General features: G+C 32.9%; 1 protein-coding gene and 1 long non-coding RNA gene across 13 annotated transcripts in view; one reads left to right on the forward strand and one right to left on the reverse strand.

Annotated features, from left to right (window-relative positions):
• LOC144320766 (uncharacterized) overlaps window positions 1–11,785 on the reverse strand; it is a 53,635-nt gene extending 41,850 nt beyond the window's left edge. The window contains exon 1 of the long non-coding RNA XR_013386409.1: window positions 11,632–11,785. This is a non-coding gene — a long non-coding RNA (uncharacterized LOC144320766). The remainder of the gene's footprint in view (window positions 1–11,631) is intronic.
• Window positions 1–12,807, forward strand: part of GPHN (gephyrin) — a 620,043-nt gene that overhangs the window by 275,703 nt on the left and 331,533 nt on the right. For all 12 annotated transcript variants that reach the window (XM_077909682.1, XM_077909670.1, XM_077909673.1 and 9 more), the window contains exon 3: window positions 445–502. In XM_077909682.1, the coding sequence (XP_077765808.1) occupies window positions 445–502 (58 nt within the window). The remainder of the gene's footprint in view (window positions 1–444; window positions 503–12,807) is intronic.

Raw genomic sequence — 12,807 nt, forward strand, 5'->3', positions numbered from 1 at the left:
CAAGGAAACTTGGTGGGGCATCTGGGAAGTAAATCTCTTTATTTTCTACTCAATTTTCATAAAGTCACAACTGCTCTAAAAAGTAAATTCTGTTAATTAAAAACAAACCAAAAAAGGAAATAACATGTCTGCTATTAGTTCTTGCTACATCTTAGTTGTGACAGAGTCCATCAGCAAAAGTAGTAGCATTATTAAAAAAGTATCAATAAGAGAAGTTTACAGCTAAAAATATAATTTTATGTTTCCTCTTTTAGTAGTCATCAAAAAACTCTTTTTAAGTAATATATGGAAAATTTAAGCATGAAAAGTTCATTTTTATTCCCGGTTCTTGGGGTGGGCAATGGACAATTAATGGTGGCAGTCTGATGCCTAAGGGTAGAAATAGTCCATATATTTTTATACACTATTGCCAGTTTTGAGAATATTTTCTTTTCCTAATTTCAGGTTGGGTGGGACTATATCAGCATACAAGATAGTACCAGATGAAATAGAAGAAATCAAGGTATAGTATGCCATTTTTCATCTCTAAGAAGACTTAGTATCATGCCGGGTAGGTGGGGAAAGGATTGCTTTTTCTTTATACTATTGAATCTTTGGATGTGTTGGGACATCATTTAATTCACAGTTATCTTATTTGAATTTAAAAATATAAGATAACCCTCATCAGATTTCAATTACTATTATCAATGCATATGTATGAAAAATATTTGGAGGATCTAAAAGGAACTCTTTTATGTGAAATTCATTGAAACTCTACTTAAGAAACACTGTACATTATCATTTACTATGCAAAATGGATTATCTTTCTAAGTTGTCTTATTTTCCCTATAAGTTTTCAATAATTATAAATAATACCAGTTTCCAGAAAATATTTCTTGATTCCACTGAAAACACAGTAGCTAATTGCAAGTTAAAATTTAAAGTACATTAAATGAAAACTTGACCTTATTCTTGAAAAATTAAATCATCTGCATTCTTCTGTTTTTAACATTTTACTTAATCCTATGGACTTTCTTCTGGTATATCATGTGGCCCTCCTCTAAGAGCAATTTACAATCCAATAAAAACTAAACTTACCATATATTATATAAATAAAATTTAACAAATGGATAGCAATAGTCAAGGATAACAATATTGAGTTATTAACTTGTTAACCGTGACATGTAAAGATCTGAACAAATCATTAAGCTTGATTTAATCAAACTTTCTAAAATCAAGTTCAAGAAGTTCAAATCTTCATCAGTAATTGTTCATTTTCTCACAGTATTTTAAAATCAGTTAATATCATTAGTCTATCATGTAATGTACTATTAGTGCCAATATGTCACATGTATATAGCCAATATCAGTAATTAATCCAATAATTACATTCTAGCATTAAAAAAAAAGCAGGATTATCAAAAGACTCATTCCAACTTGATATAAATTCATAAAATACTTTGGGAGAAACCTTAGGTCCAAAGCAGGTTGTGTTGCTATTAACTTAAAGAGGAAGTAGAAAGAATAAGTTTGAGAAGAAAGAGGGTAAGTTTTGTACTTACTAAATTTGAGATCCCTCTCAGATAACTAAATACCCATTAAGTCATTGGTGAAATCAGCCTGAACCTCAGAAGACAGATAATTTTATCTTTCAATTGATATTGAGATTTGTCCTTATCTAAGAATTACTTGAGGGATCCCTGGGTGGCACAGCGGTTTAGCGCCTGCCTTTGGCCCAGGGCACAATCCTGGAGACCTGGGATCGAATCCCATGTCGGGCTCCCGGTGCATGGAGCCTACTTCTCCCTCTGCCTGTGTCTCTGCCTCTCTCTCTCTGTGTGTGACTATCATAAATAAATTAAAAAAAAAAAGAATTACTTGAGGCCATCCTGTTAATGAAATCACCTTAAAAATCTATATAAGGTAGTGACAGTGAACCAAAATTGTTGACCCATTCAAGAACCAAAGGATTCATATAATTTTTATTAGTTTAATTATCAGAAACACTGCCTATTTTTCTATAGTGTCTTTTCTCTAAAGAAGTCATTTTTTCATTGTGTTTTTTGAAATTCTAGAGTTAGAATATTTATCCCTCAGGAGATTCCTTCAAAAAAAATGATTCATGGATGACAGGGTGACATTACTTTGATTTTTAAAATGGATTTCTGGTGGTATATCTAAAATAGCTTCAGAGAGTTTGAAGCTAGAGGCATAAAAAATATGAAATTGATTCTTGTTTCAAATGTGTTGGAAGAAAACCTGTTATAAAATACTTTATCAACATTTATTTGATGGCACCATTAGCATTTTCAACTAAAATCAGGTATCTTGTTTTGATTGGAGGAAATGTGAAACATATGGTTGTACTGTTCATTTTACTTGATAAATAACAGTAATTTTAAATTATCTAAGTAATACAATTGAGTTCAAATTTGAAATACATCCACAATATACCACATGTAAATATTCATGTTTATTTTTATTATTAAAATATGATTGATTAATAAAACATAATTCAGTTTTTACAAAGTATGATAATCTTCACAATATTTCTAGCACTAGAAATTATTATTTACTTCATACATAGTTGGAACTAAGCATTTATTGATTGATTACAATAAATCACCACATAGTGGATGCTTGGCCAAAAGCTTAAGGGATAAATGCAAATACATTCCTGGCCCAGTCATGACTATTGCCTGAGTTTTTATTAATTTCCATTACTTTTATTTAGTTTTACTTTTATACACATCCCTAAATATTAACATTTATTTGTGTTTCTCTTTGAATTTAATATGAATTGGGATCCCTGGGTGGCGCAGCAGTTTGGCGCCTGCCTTTGGCCCAGGGCGCGATCCTGGAGACCCGGGATCGAATCCCACATCGGGCTCCCGGTGCATGGAGCCTGCTTCTCCCTCTGCCTGTGTCTCTGCCTCTCTCTCTCTCTCTCTGTGACTAACATAAATACATTTAAAAAAAATTTGAATTTAATATGAATTGAATCACAGTGTATGCATTCTCTTATGCCTTACTTTGGTTTGACACTGTGAGATTTATTCATATTGTTGTCTATAGCTAAGGTTTTTTGAGGAGGTTGTTTTTGTTCTTTTTTTGTTTTTTTTTGTTTGTTTTTGCTGTAAAATACTCCATTGTGCCTCAAATTACTTAGACATCATACACATGTTGGACATTCACCTTGTTTCCATTTAGAGCTATTATGAAAAATGATGTTATAAAATTCTTATAAAAGTATCTTGTGTGAGAGTTTCTTTGAGGTTATATACTGAGGAATGGAATCCCTGAGTTTTCAGTAATGTGTATTTTCAACTTTTCTGTATGAAATCAAACTGTTTTCCAAGATAGTTAGCCAGGTATACTATTACGTTGGGTATGTTTATTTTAAGTAGAAATATTTAAATATTAATTCTTTATCCGCAATTTATATTGGTATAAGTTTATTTTTATATATGGGATGAGTAAACCTACAAAATATTTTTCAAATGTACCTTTATTTTCCCAGCTCAATTTATTGAAAAAAAAAATCTTGTCCTCCACTGGTTTCAATTGCCTCATTTATCATATTCTAAATTTTCATGTTTTGACACACATTTACACATACATAAGCCTGTCTTTTCCTGAACTTTGTTTTATCAATCCATTTATTCCACTGCCAGCACCATATTGCTTTAGTTATAGTGCTTCTTTAACATAATAGGAAATGTTTGTGGGTTTTTTTTTTTATACTGTTGGCTTGTGTATTAATTACTCCAGATAGTATTACAGTAAGTTTATCAAGTTTCAAAAGTATTCCTACTGAGGAGACTTGGTTCTAGCTAAAATACAGTAGCTCTATTCTTCCCAAATCTTTTCTTTTATAACTAAAAATCCCTGGATATTACAAAATAAACAAGCATAGAAAGACTCTGAGGGTAGGAAGAAGAAATCAGACTTTCTAAGGACTTCAGGACTTGAGGAATGACACAGCAGAGTTAGCTGGATTTCCTTTTTGCCTCCTGTTTAATCTGAACAGGACACTGATGAAGCCTCTAACTTGGAAACACCAACAAGTACAGACAAAACAAAACACAAACACCTAGGAGAGCCTGTCCCTTAAATTCAAAGGACCCAGGACTAACAGGACAAAAGCCTTTGGCAATACACACCTTACTCTAGCCAGACACCAATGGGCTACTTAGCTTCCCCAGAGTTTTAGCAGAGCCACGCAGAAAGCTGATCTTCCACCTCACCCCTGCTATACCCAGAAGCAGATGGCAAAGCTTTGAATCCTTCCCCTGATAGTGTTCATTGGCAGGGCTGAGCCAGGAGCTGTTGGTCTCCCACACTCCCATAGAGTAGACAGGGCTCTGATTTCCCTGCTAGGATATTGTAGATGGGGCAAAGTGAGTAGTTGATCTTCTACAGCCCAGGGGAAATAGGCTGTGTTTTGCTTCCTATAGCAGGAAATTCTTTTTTTTTTTTTTTTTTAAAGATTTTATTTATTTATTCATGATAGTCACAGAGAGAGAGAGAGAGGCAGAGACACAGGCAGAGGGAGAAGCAGGCTCCATGCAGGGAGCCCGACGTGGGATTCGATCCCGAGTCTCCAGGATCGCGCCCTGGGCCAAAGGCAGGCGCCAAACCGCTGCGCCACCCAGGGATCCCAGGAAATTCTTAATAGAGTCCAGTAATGAGCTGAGTCTCCACCCCCTCCAAGCAGCAGTTACACTAAAGAGACAGTGCAAGGTGGAGCTACTCACCACTCTCCTTTACCTTCCATTTCATGTGTCTCTGAGGCCTGTAAGGGAGATGTGACTCCATCCCGGTCTGTATCAATAAGACTGAATGAGATGGGGATAATTGATTTTTCATCCTCAGTAAAAGTTAACCTAGTGCTTCCCCTCTTGGTGTCAGCAGGGCGCAGCAGGCAGCTGAACATCTACCCCATACTATCAATAATGTGGAGCAAGGTGATGCCCCACTTTTGCCAGAAACGTTTCAGCAGGGCCGAGAGAGGACCTAAACTTCTTCCCTATTGTCTTTAATGAAGTAGTATGAATCCATGCCTCAATTTTGCCAGAGTGGTGTCAGTGGGACCCAGCAAGAAACTGAATATAGATATTTATATGGCCCTCATACTATACCACAACAAAGGGACAGCTGCTAAAAAAAAAAAAAAAAAAAAAAAAGAAGATGATGATTAAATATGATCTAGAATTTCATAATGTCCAAAATGCCCTGGGTACAGTAAAAAATCATCATACCAAGAACAGAGAAAACCACAACTTCAGTGAAAAACAAAACAAAACAAAAAAGGCAACAGACACCAACACAAAGATGAATCAGATGTTAGAATTATCTGACAAAGATTCCAAAGCAGTTATCATAAAAATGCTTCAACAAGCAATTACTAATTTTCTTGAAACAAATGAAGAAAATAGAAATTACAAAAAGGAACAAAATGTTAATTACAGAACTAAAAAGTACAATCACCAATATAAATGACTGATTAGGGGACAGTGGTGGAAAACAGTTGTGCCAGAAGGAAGTGGAACAAGTTTTTCAAGTGCTGAAATAAAGAACTGTCAATCATGAAGCCCAAATCCAGCGAAATTATTCTTCAGAAATGAAAAAGAAATAAGGACACATTCAGACAAAAGAAAACTTAAAGAATTTGCCACGAGAAAACCTACCCTGTAAGAATAAATAAATTCTCTAAAAAGAATTGGAAAGGAAATGAGAAAACTTAATTAAGATTTAAAAAGAGGGACGCCTGGGTGGCTCAGCAGTTGAGCATCTGCCTCTGGCTCGGGGTGTGATCCTGGAGTGCCGGGATTGAGTTCCACATCGGGCCCCCTGCATGGAGTCTGCTTCTCCCTCTGCCTGTGTCTCTGCCTCTCTCTCTCTGTGTGTCTCTCATGAATAAATAAATAAAATCTTAAAAAAAAAAAAAAAACGATATACTCAAAAACACTGTAAATTAAGATGGAATCCTAAGATTTGTTCAAGTAATCCCCAATAAGCAATGAGAAACAAGACACTGAGACAAATAATAAAATGACACATTTAAACCCTAAAATGTCAGTAATTCCCTTAAATATATAAATAATTCAAATATACCAGTGAAAAAGACAGATTGACATAATGGATTTTTAGAAATGATTCAATATATGTTATTTTCAAGAAACTCATTTCAAAAATAATGACATAGGTAGTTTGAAAGTAAAAAGTTAGAAAAAGAGATATAGTGTGAAAACATTAATTTCTTGAGAAGAGGGAAGTTCTAGTCAGTAATCCATGCTGCTGTCTCAAGAAACTAGAAAAAGATGAGCCAAATATTGTCAAAGCAAGAAGACAGTAATTCTCAAGAATTAGTATCAATGGAATTGAAAAGAGTAAAACAATGGGGAAAAATGATGGAAAAAAAGCTGACTCTTAAAGACCCAATAAAATTGATACACACTAGACTAACAAAGATAAAGGAGAAAAGATAAAATCACTGATATCAACCAGGATTGAACAAAGACTACAACTACAAATCTTCCATCAATTAAGTAGATAATTAGAAAATACTATAAAAACTTTATACTCATAAGTTGAACAACTTACCAGAAATGGACCACTTGCTCGAAACCCCCAAACTACCAAAATTAATCAAGATCAAATAGACAATGTGTATAGTCTTATAAACATTACAGAAACTAAATTTATAATGAAAAACCTCTTAATAAACAAATCTGCAGCCCCAGATGGTTTCACTGGAGAGCTCTGCCAACATTAAAGAAGAATTGACATCAATTTTAGGCAGTCTTTCCCAGAAAATAGAAAGGGAAGAAATACTACCCACCTTATTTTATGAGGCTAGTATTACTCTGATAACAAAATCAGGAAAACATAGTACAAAAAAAAAAAAAAAAAAAAAAAACTACAGACCTCTATTTACCATGAACTTAAAATCTACAAATATTACCAAATTAAATCCAACAAGGCTTAAAAAAAATTATACACCACTACCAAATGAGATTTATTTGAGGTATGCAAAACGTATCCAACATGGGAAAGCAATCAGTCTAATCCACCATATCAACAAGCTAAAGAAAGAGTATATGATTATATCAACTGCAGTAAACATGTTTGACAAAATTAAAATGCATTCATGGTAAAAACTTCCAGCAAACTAGGAATAAAGGGAAACTTCCTGAACTTAATAAAGAGCATCTACAAAAAACTTATTGCTAACAACATACTTAATGGTGAGAAAAAAAAATTAATACTCTCCTCCAAAGAACAGAAGCCAAACAAGGTTATCTGCTTTCACTACTCATTTTCAACTTATTACTAGAAGTTCTAAGTAGCAAATAAGGCAAATATATATATTTATACATACATATAGGCACAAAATTTGGCAAGTAAGAAACAAAACTCCCTATTTGCAGATTGTGTGATTGTCTACATGGAAAAAAATATCTACAGAAAAATTCCTACAACTACTAAGTTAAGTGAGTTAATTTGGGGAATATAAGATCACATGCACACACAGAAACTCTAATTGCATTTTTATATGCTCACACTAGTTGGAAACTGAAATTTAAAACAATATTATTTACCATCACTCCAAAGAAAGTTAAAAACTTAGGTGTACACTTAAGAACACACATGTGGTAATCTGTATGCTGACAACTACAAAATGCTGAAGAAATCAATGTACACTTAAGAACACACGAGGTAATCTGTATGCTAACAACTACAGAATGCTAAAGAAATGGACAGATATGCTGTGCTCATGAACACCAAAGATGTCCATTCTTCTCATATTGATATATAGGTTTATGCAATTCCAGTCAAAAACCTAACCAGTTTTTTGTAGACATACAATTATATAATTTTTTTCTAAAATTATATGAAAAAATCTAGGTTCTAGAACAGTTAATGCAATTTTTAAAAAGAAAAAGTGGAAAGACAATCCAATGATCTCTATCCAATGATAAGGTTTACAGTAAAGACAGTGTAGTATTGGCAGAAAGACAGACACATGAAACAAAGTAGACAACCCATAAGTAGATTTAGATATGTTCAATAGATTTTTAATGAAGCTATAAAAGCAATTCAGTGAACCTTTTCAACAGATGATGTTGGAACAATTGGATATCCATAACCAAAAAAAGGGAACCTCAACCTAAATCTCATACCTGATAGAAAAATTAACTCAATTTTAGCCATTCTGAGTGGTGTGAAGTGATAGTGTAGTTTTGATTTGTATTTATTTCCCTGATGATGAGCAATGTTGAGATCTTTTCATATGTCTGTTAGCCACCTGGATGTCTTCTTTAGAAAAATGTCTCTTCATGTCTTCTGCCCACTTCTTACCTAGATTGTTTGGTTTTTGGATGTTGAGTTTGATAAGTTCTTTATAGATTTTAGACACTAACCCTTTATCAGATATTCATTTGCAAATATCTTCTGCCACTCCATAGGTAGCCTTTAAGTTTTATTGATTGTTTCCTTCACTGTGCAGAAGGTTTTGGTCTTGATGAAGTCCCAGTAGTTCATTTTTGCTTTTGTTTCCTTTGCTTCAGGAGACACATCTAGTAAGAAGTTGCTACAGTTGGTATCAAAGAGTTTACTTCTGTGTTCTCCTCTGGATTTTGATAGATTCCTGTCTCACATTTAGGTCTTTCATCCATTTTGAATTTATTTTTATATATGGTGTAAGAAAGTGGTCCAGTTTCATTCTTTTGCATGTTGCTGTCCAGTTTTTCCAACAGCATTTGTTGAAGAGATTGCCTTTTCTCCATTGGATATTCTTTCCTGCTTTGTTGAAGATTGGTTGACCATACAGTTATTAGTCCATTTCTAGGTCTTCTGTTCACATTGATCTGTGTGTCTGTTTTTATGCCAATACCATACTGTCTTGATCACCACAGCTTTATAATATAACTCAAAGCCTTGAATTGTGATGCTTCTAGCTTTTCTTTTCTTTTTCAAGATTGCTTTGGCTATTAGAGGTCTTTTGTGGTTCCATACAAATTTTAGGATTATTTGTTCTAGTTCTGTGAAAAATGCTGATGTTATTTTATAGGGATTGCATTAAATGTAAATTGCTTTGGTTAGTACTGACATTTTAACAATATTTGTTCAGTCCATGCATATGGAATGTTTTTTTTTTTTTTCCATTTTTGTGCCTTCTTCAATTTTTTTCACCAGTTTCTGATATTTTTTAGCTTAAAGGTCTTTTACCTCTTTGGTTAAATTTTTTCCTAGCTATTTTATTCTTTTGAATGAAATTGTAAAGGTGATTGTTTCTCTTTTTTTAAGATTTTATTTATTCATGAGAGATGGAGAGAGGCAGAGACACAAGCAGAGGGAGAAGCAGGTTTCCTGTGGGGAGCCTGATGCAGGACTTGATCCCAAGCCCCGGGATCATGCCCTGAGCCAAAGGCAGACATTCAATCACTGAGCCACTCAGGTGCCCAAAGTGGATTGTTTCTTGATTTCTTTTTCAGAATAATTCTTTATTAGTGTGTATAAATTTGTCATATTTTTGCATAATAATTTTTGGCGCAGTATTTAGGGTTTCTGTATGTAGTATGTCATCTGCAAGTAGTGATAGTTCTGCTTCTTCCTTTTCAATTTCTACCTTTTATTTCTTTTCTTACCTAATTGCTGTGGCTACAACTTTTAATATGTTGAATAAAACCAGGGAGAGTTGACATCCTTGTCTTATTCTTGATCTTAGATAAAAAAACTTGCAGCTTTTCACTATTGAGTATGACATTTGCTATGGATGTGACATATATAGCCTTTATTATGTTGAGATACATTCCCTCTATGCCCACTTTGTTGATGGTTTTTATCATAAGTGGAGATTGTATTTTGTCAAATACTTTTTGTGCATCTATTGAAATGATTTTATGATTTTTTTCTTCCATTTTGTTAATGGATATAATGTTGATTAATTTGTGAATGTTGAATCATTTTTGCATCCCTGGAATTATATCACTTTGATCGTGATATATGATCTTTTTAATGTATTTCTGAATTCAGTTTACTAATATTTTGTTCAAGATTTTTACATCTCTACCAAGGATATTGGATTATAGTTTTTATATTTTTGCAGTGCCCTTGTTTTGGTGTCAGAGTTATACTGGCTTTGTAAAATGAGTATGAAAGCATATCTTCCTGTTCAGCTTTTTGGAGGAGTTTTAAGAACGATAGCTATTAAATCATTTTTGAATGTTTGATAGAGTTTACCAGTGAAGCCTTTGGGTCTTGAACTTTTACCTTAGGGGATGTTTTTGATTACTGATTCAGTCTCCTTACTTGTGATTACTTTATTTATATTTTCTATTCCTGATTCAGTCTTATATGATAGTATATATCTAGGAATTTATCTTTTTTTTTCTAGGTTCAATTTGTTGGCATGTAATTGTTCATAGTTATCTCTTATGACTCTGGTATAAGTTATAACTTCTCTTCATTTCTGGTTTACTTGAGCCTACTCTCTTTTTTTCTGGATAAATCTAGTTGAAAGTTTTATCAGTTTTATTTTTTCAAAGAACAACTTTTCTTTGATCTTTTCTTTTGTCTTTTTAGTCTTTATTTCATTCTGTTATTTATTATATCCTTTCTTATACTACCATTAAGCTTGGTTTGTTTTTTTCCTAATTCTTTTATGTGTTAAATTTAGATTGTTTGATATTTTTCTTGTTTCCTCAAGTAGGCTTGGATTGCTATGAATGTCTCAACTGCTTTTGCTGTATGCAACAAATTTTGATTTTAGATTTCTTTTGTTTTAGATTTCGTTTTGTTTTGTTTTCATTTTTCTCAAGGTTTGCTTGTGTGTCTGTGTGTGTGTGTGTGCGTGTTTACTTCCTTATATTTCTTTGATGACCCAGTGGTTGTTCAGTAGTATGTTACTTATGTATTGGTGATTTTTTTCTAATTTCCTTCTTGTAATTGATTTCTAGTTTCACATAATTGTGGTAGGAAAAGATGCTTTATATGTTTTCAGTCTTCTTGAACTTACTGAGACTTGTCTTATGGCCTAACATATGGACTATCCTGGAGAATAGAATGTTCTATGTGCACTTGAGAAGAATGTGTATTTGCTACTTTTGGAAGGCAAGTTCTGTATATAACTATTAAGTCCATCTGCTCTAATATTTTGTTAAAGGCTGATTCTTCCTTATGATTTTCTGTCTGGATGGTTTATCTTTTCATGTAAGTAGGGTATTAAAAGTCCCCTAATATTATTGTATTGCTGTCAATTTCCCCCTTTAGGCCTGCTAATAATAGCTGTATTATTTTGGTGCTCCAATGTTGGGTGTTTAATATTTATAATGTTATATCTTCCTTCTGCATTATCATTATGTAATGCCCTTCCTTGTCTTTTATTACTGTCTTTGCTTTAAAATCTGTTTTGTTTGATATGAGTATAGCTATGCTATTTGCATTTGTATTTCATGGAATATCTTTTTCCATCCCTTCACTTTCAGTCAGTATATGTCTTTACTGCCAAAATGAGTCTCTTATAGGAAGTATGTAGATGAGTCTTGTTTTTTGTTTTTGTTTTTTTGTCCATTTAGTCACTATATCTTTTGATCGAAGCATTTAGTCCATTTACATTTAAAGTAATTATTGATAGATATATACTTACTGCCATTTTATTTATTGTTTTCTGGCTGTTTTTGTAATTCCTCTCTGTTTCTTCTCTTTTATGGGATGTTGTCTTTCTTTAGTGTAATGTTTAGATTTCTTTTATATTATCTTTTGTATATTTACTATAAATTTTTCCTTTGTGGTTTGTGAGGTTACTGTGGTTACTGTGGTTTGTGGTTACTGTGGAGTTCACATATAACATTCTATGTACAGAACTATCTATTTAGTTTGATAGCAAGTTAAATTTGAACACATTCCAAAACTACATTTTTACAACTTCTCCCAAAGTTTTATGTTTTGGATGTGACACTTTATCTGTTTTATTTTTATGTAACCCTTAACTAATTATTTTAGTTTAATTTTGTTACTTTTGTTTTTTACCTTTCATAGTAGCTTCATAAGTGACTTATCTGCTATCTTTACTATCTAGTTATCTTTTCTGGTGACATTTTTACTTGCATTAGTTTTTTTGTTATTATTTAATGCCATTTTTTTCTGTTTAAAAAATTCCTTTTAACATTTCATATAAGGCCAGTTTATTGGTGATGAACATCTTTAGCTTTTGCTTATCTGAAAAATTCTTTAGCTCTCCTTCAATTCTGAATAATAATATTGTCAGGTAGGGTTTTCTTAGTTGAATTTCTCTTTTTAAGACTTCAAATATGTCATGCCACTTTCTTCTGACCTCAAAGTTTTGCCAGAGAAATCTGCTGATAGCTTTTTTGGGTTTCCCCTGTATTTAACAAGTTGCTTTTCTCTTGCTGTTTTTAAGATTTTCTCTTTATTTTTAACTTTTATATTTTAACTATAATGTGTCTTGATGTGGATCTCTTTGGGTCCATATATTTTTTTTAAAACTCTCTGGGCTTCCTGGACATGGATGTCTGTTTCCCTCTCTACATTAGAGAAGATTATGGCAACTATTTCCTAAAATCAATTTTCTACACCCCCCCCCCACCTCTTCTCCTTCACAAATGTTACTCCACTTAATATTGTTGTATCAGTCTCTTAAGTTATCTTCATTTTATAAAATTCTCTTTTCTATTTGCTTCTTTGTCTGGATGAGTGCTAATGCTTTGTTTTCCAGCTCACTGATCCAGTCTTCATTTCATCAAGTCAACTGTTGAAGTCTTCTAGTGTATTTTTCAATTCAGTTATTATATTCTTTAGTTCT

The sequence above is a fragment of the Canis aureus genome, chromosome 9 (genome assembly GCF_053574225.1).
Source record: "Canis aureus isolate CA01 chromosome 9, VMU_Caureus_v.1.0, whole genome shotgun sequence".
Taxonomy (NCBI): domain Eukaryota; kingdom Metazoa; phylum Chordata; class Mammalia; order Carnivora; family Canidae; genus Canis; species Canis aureus.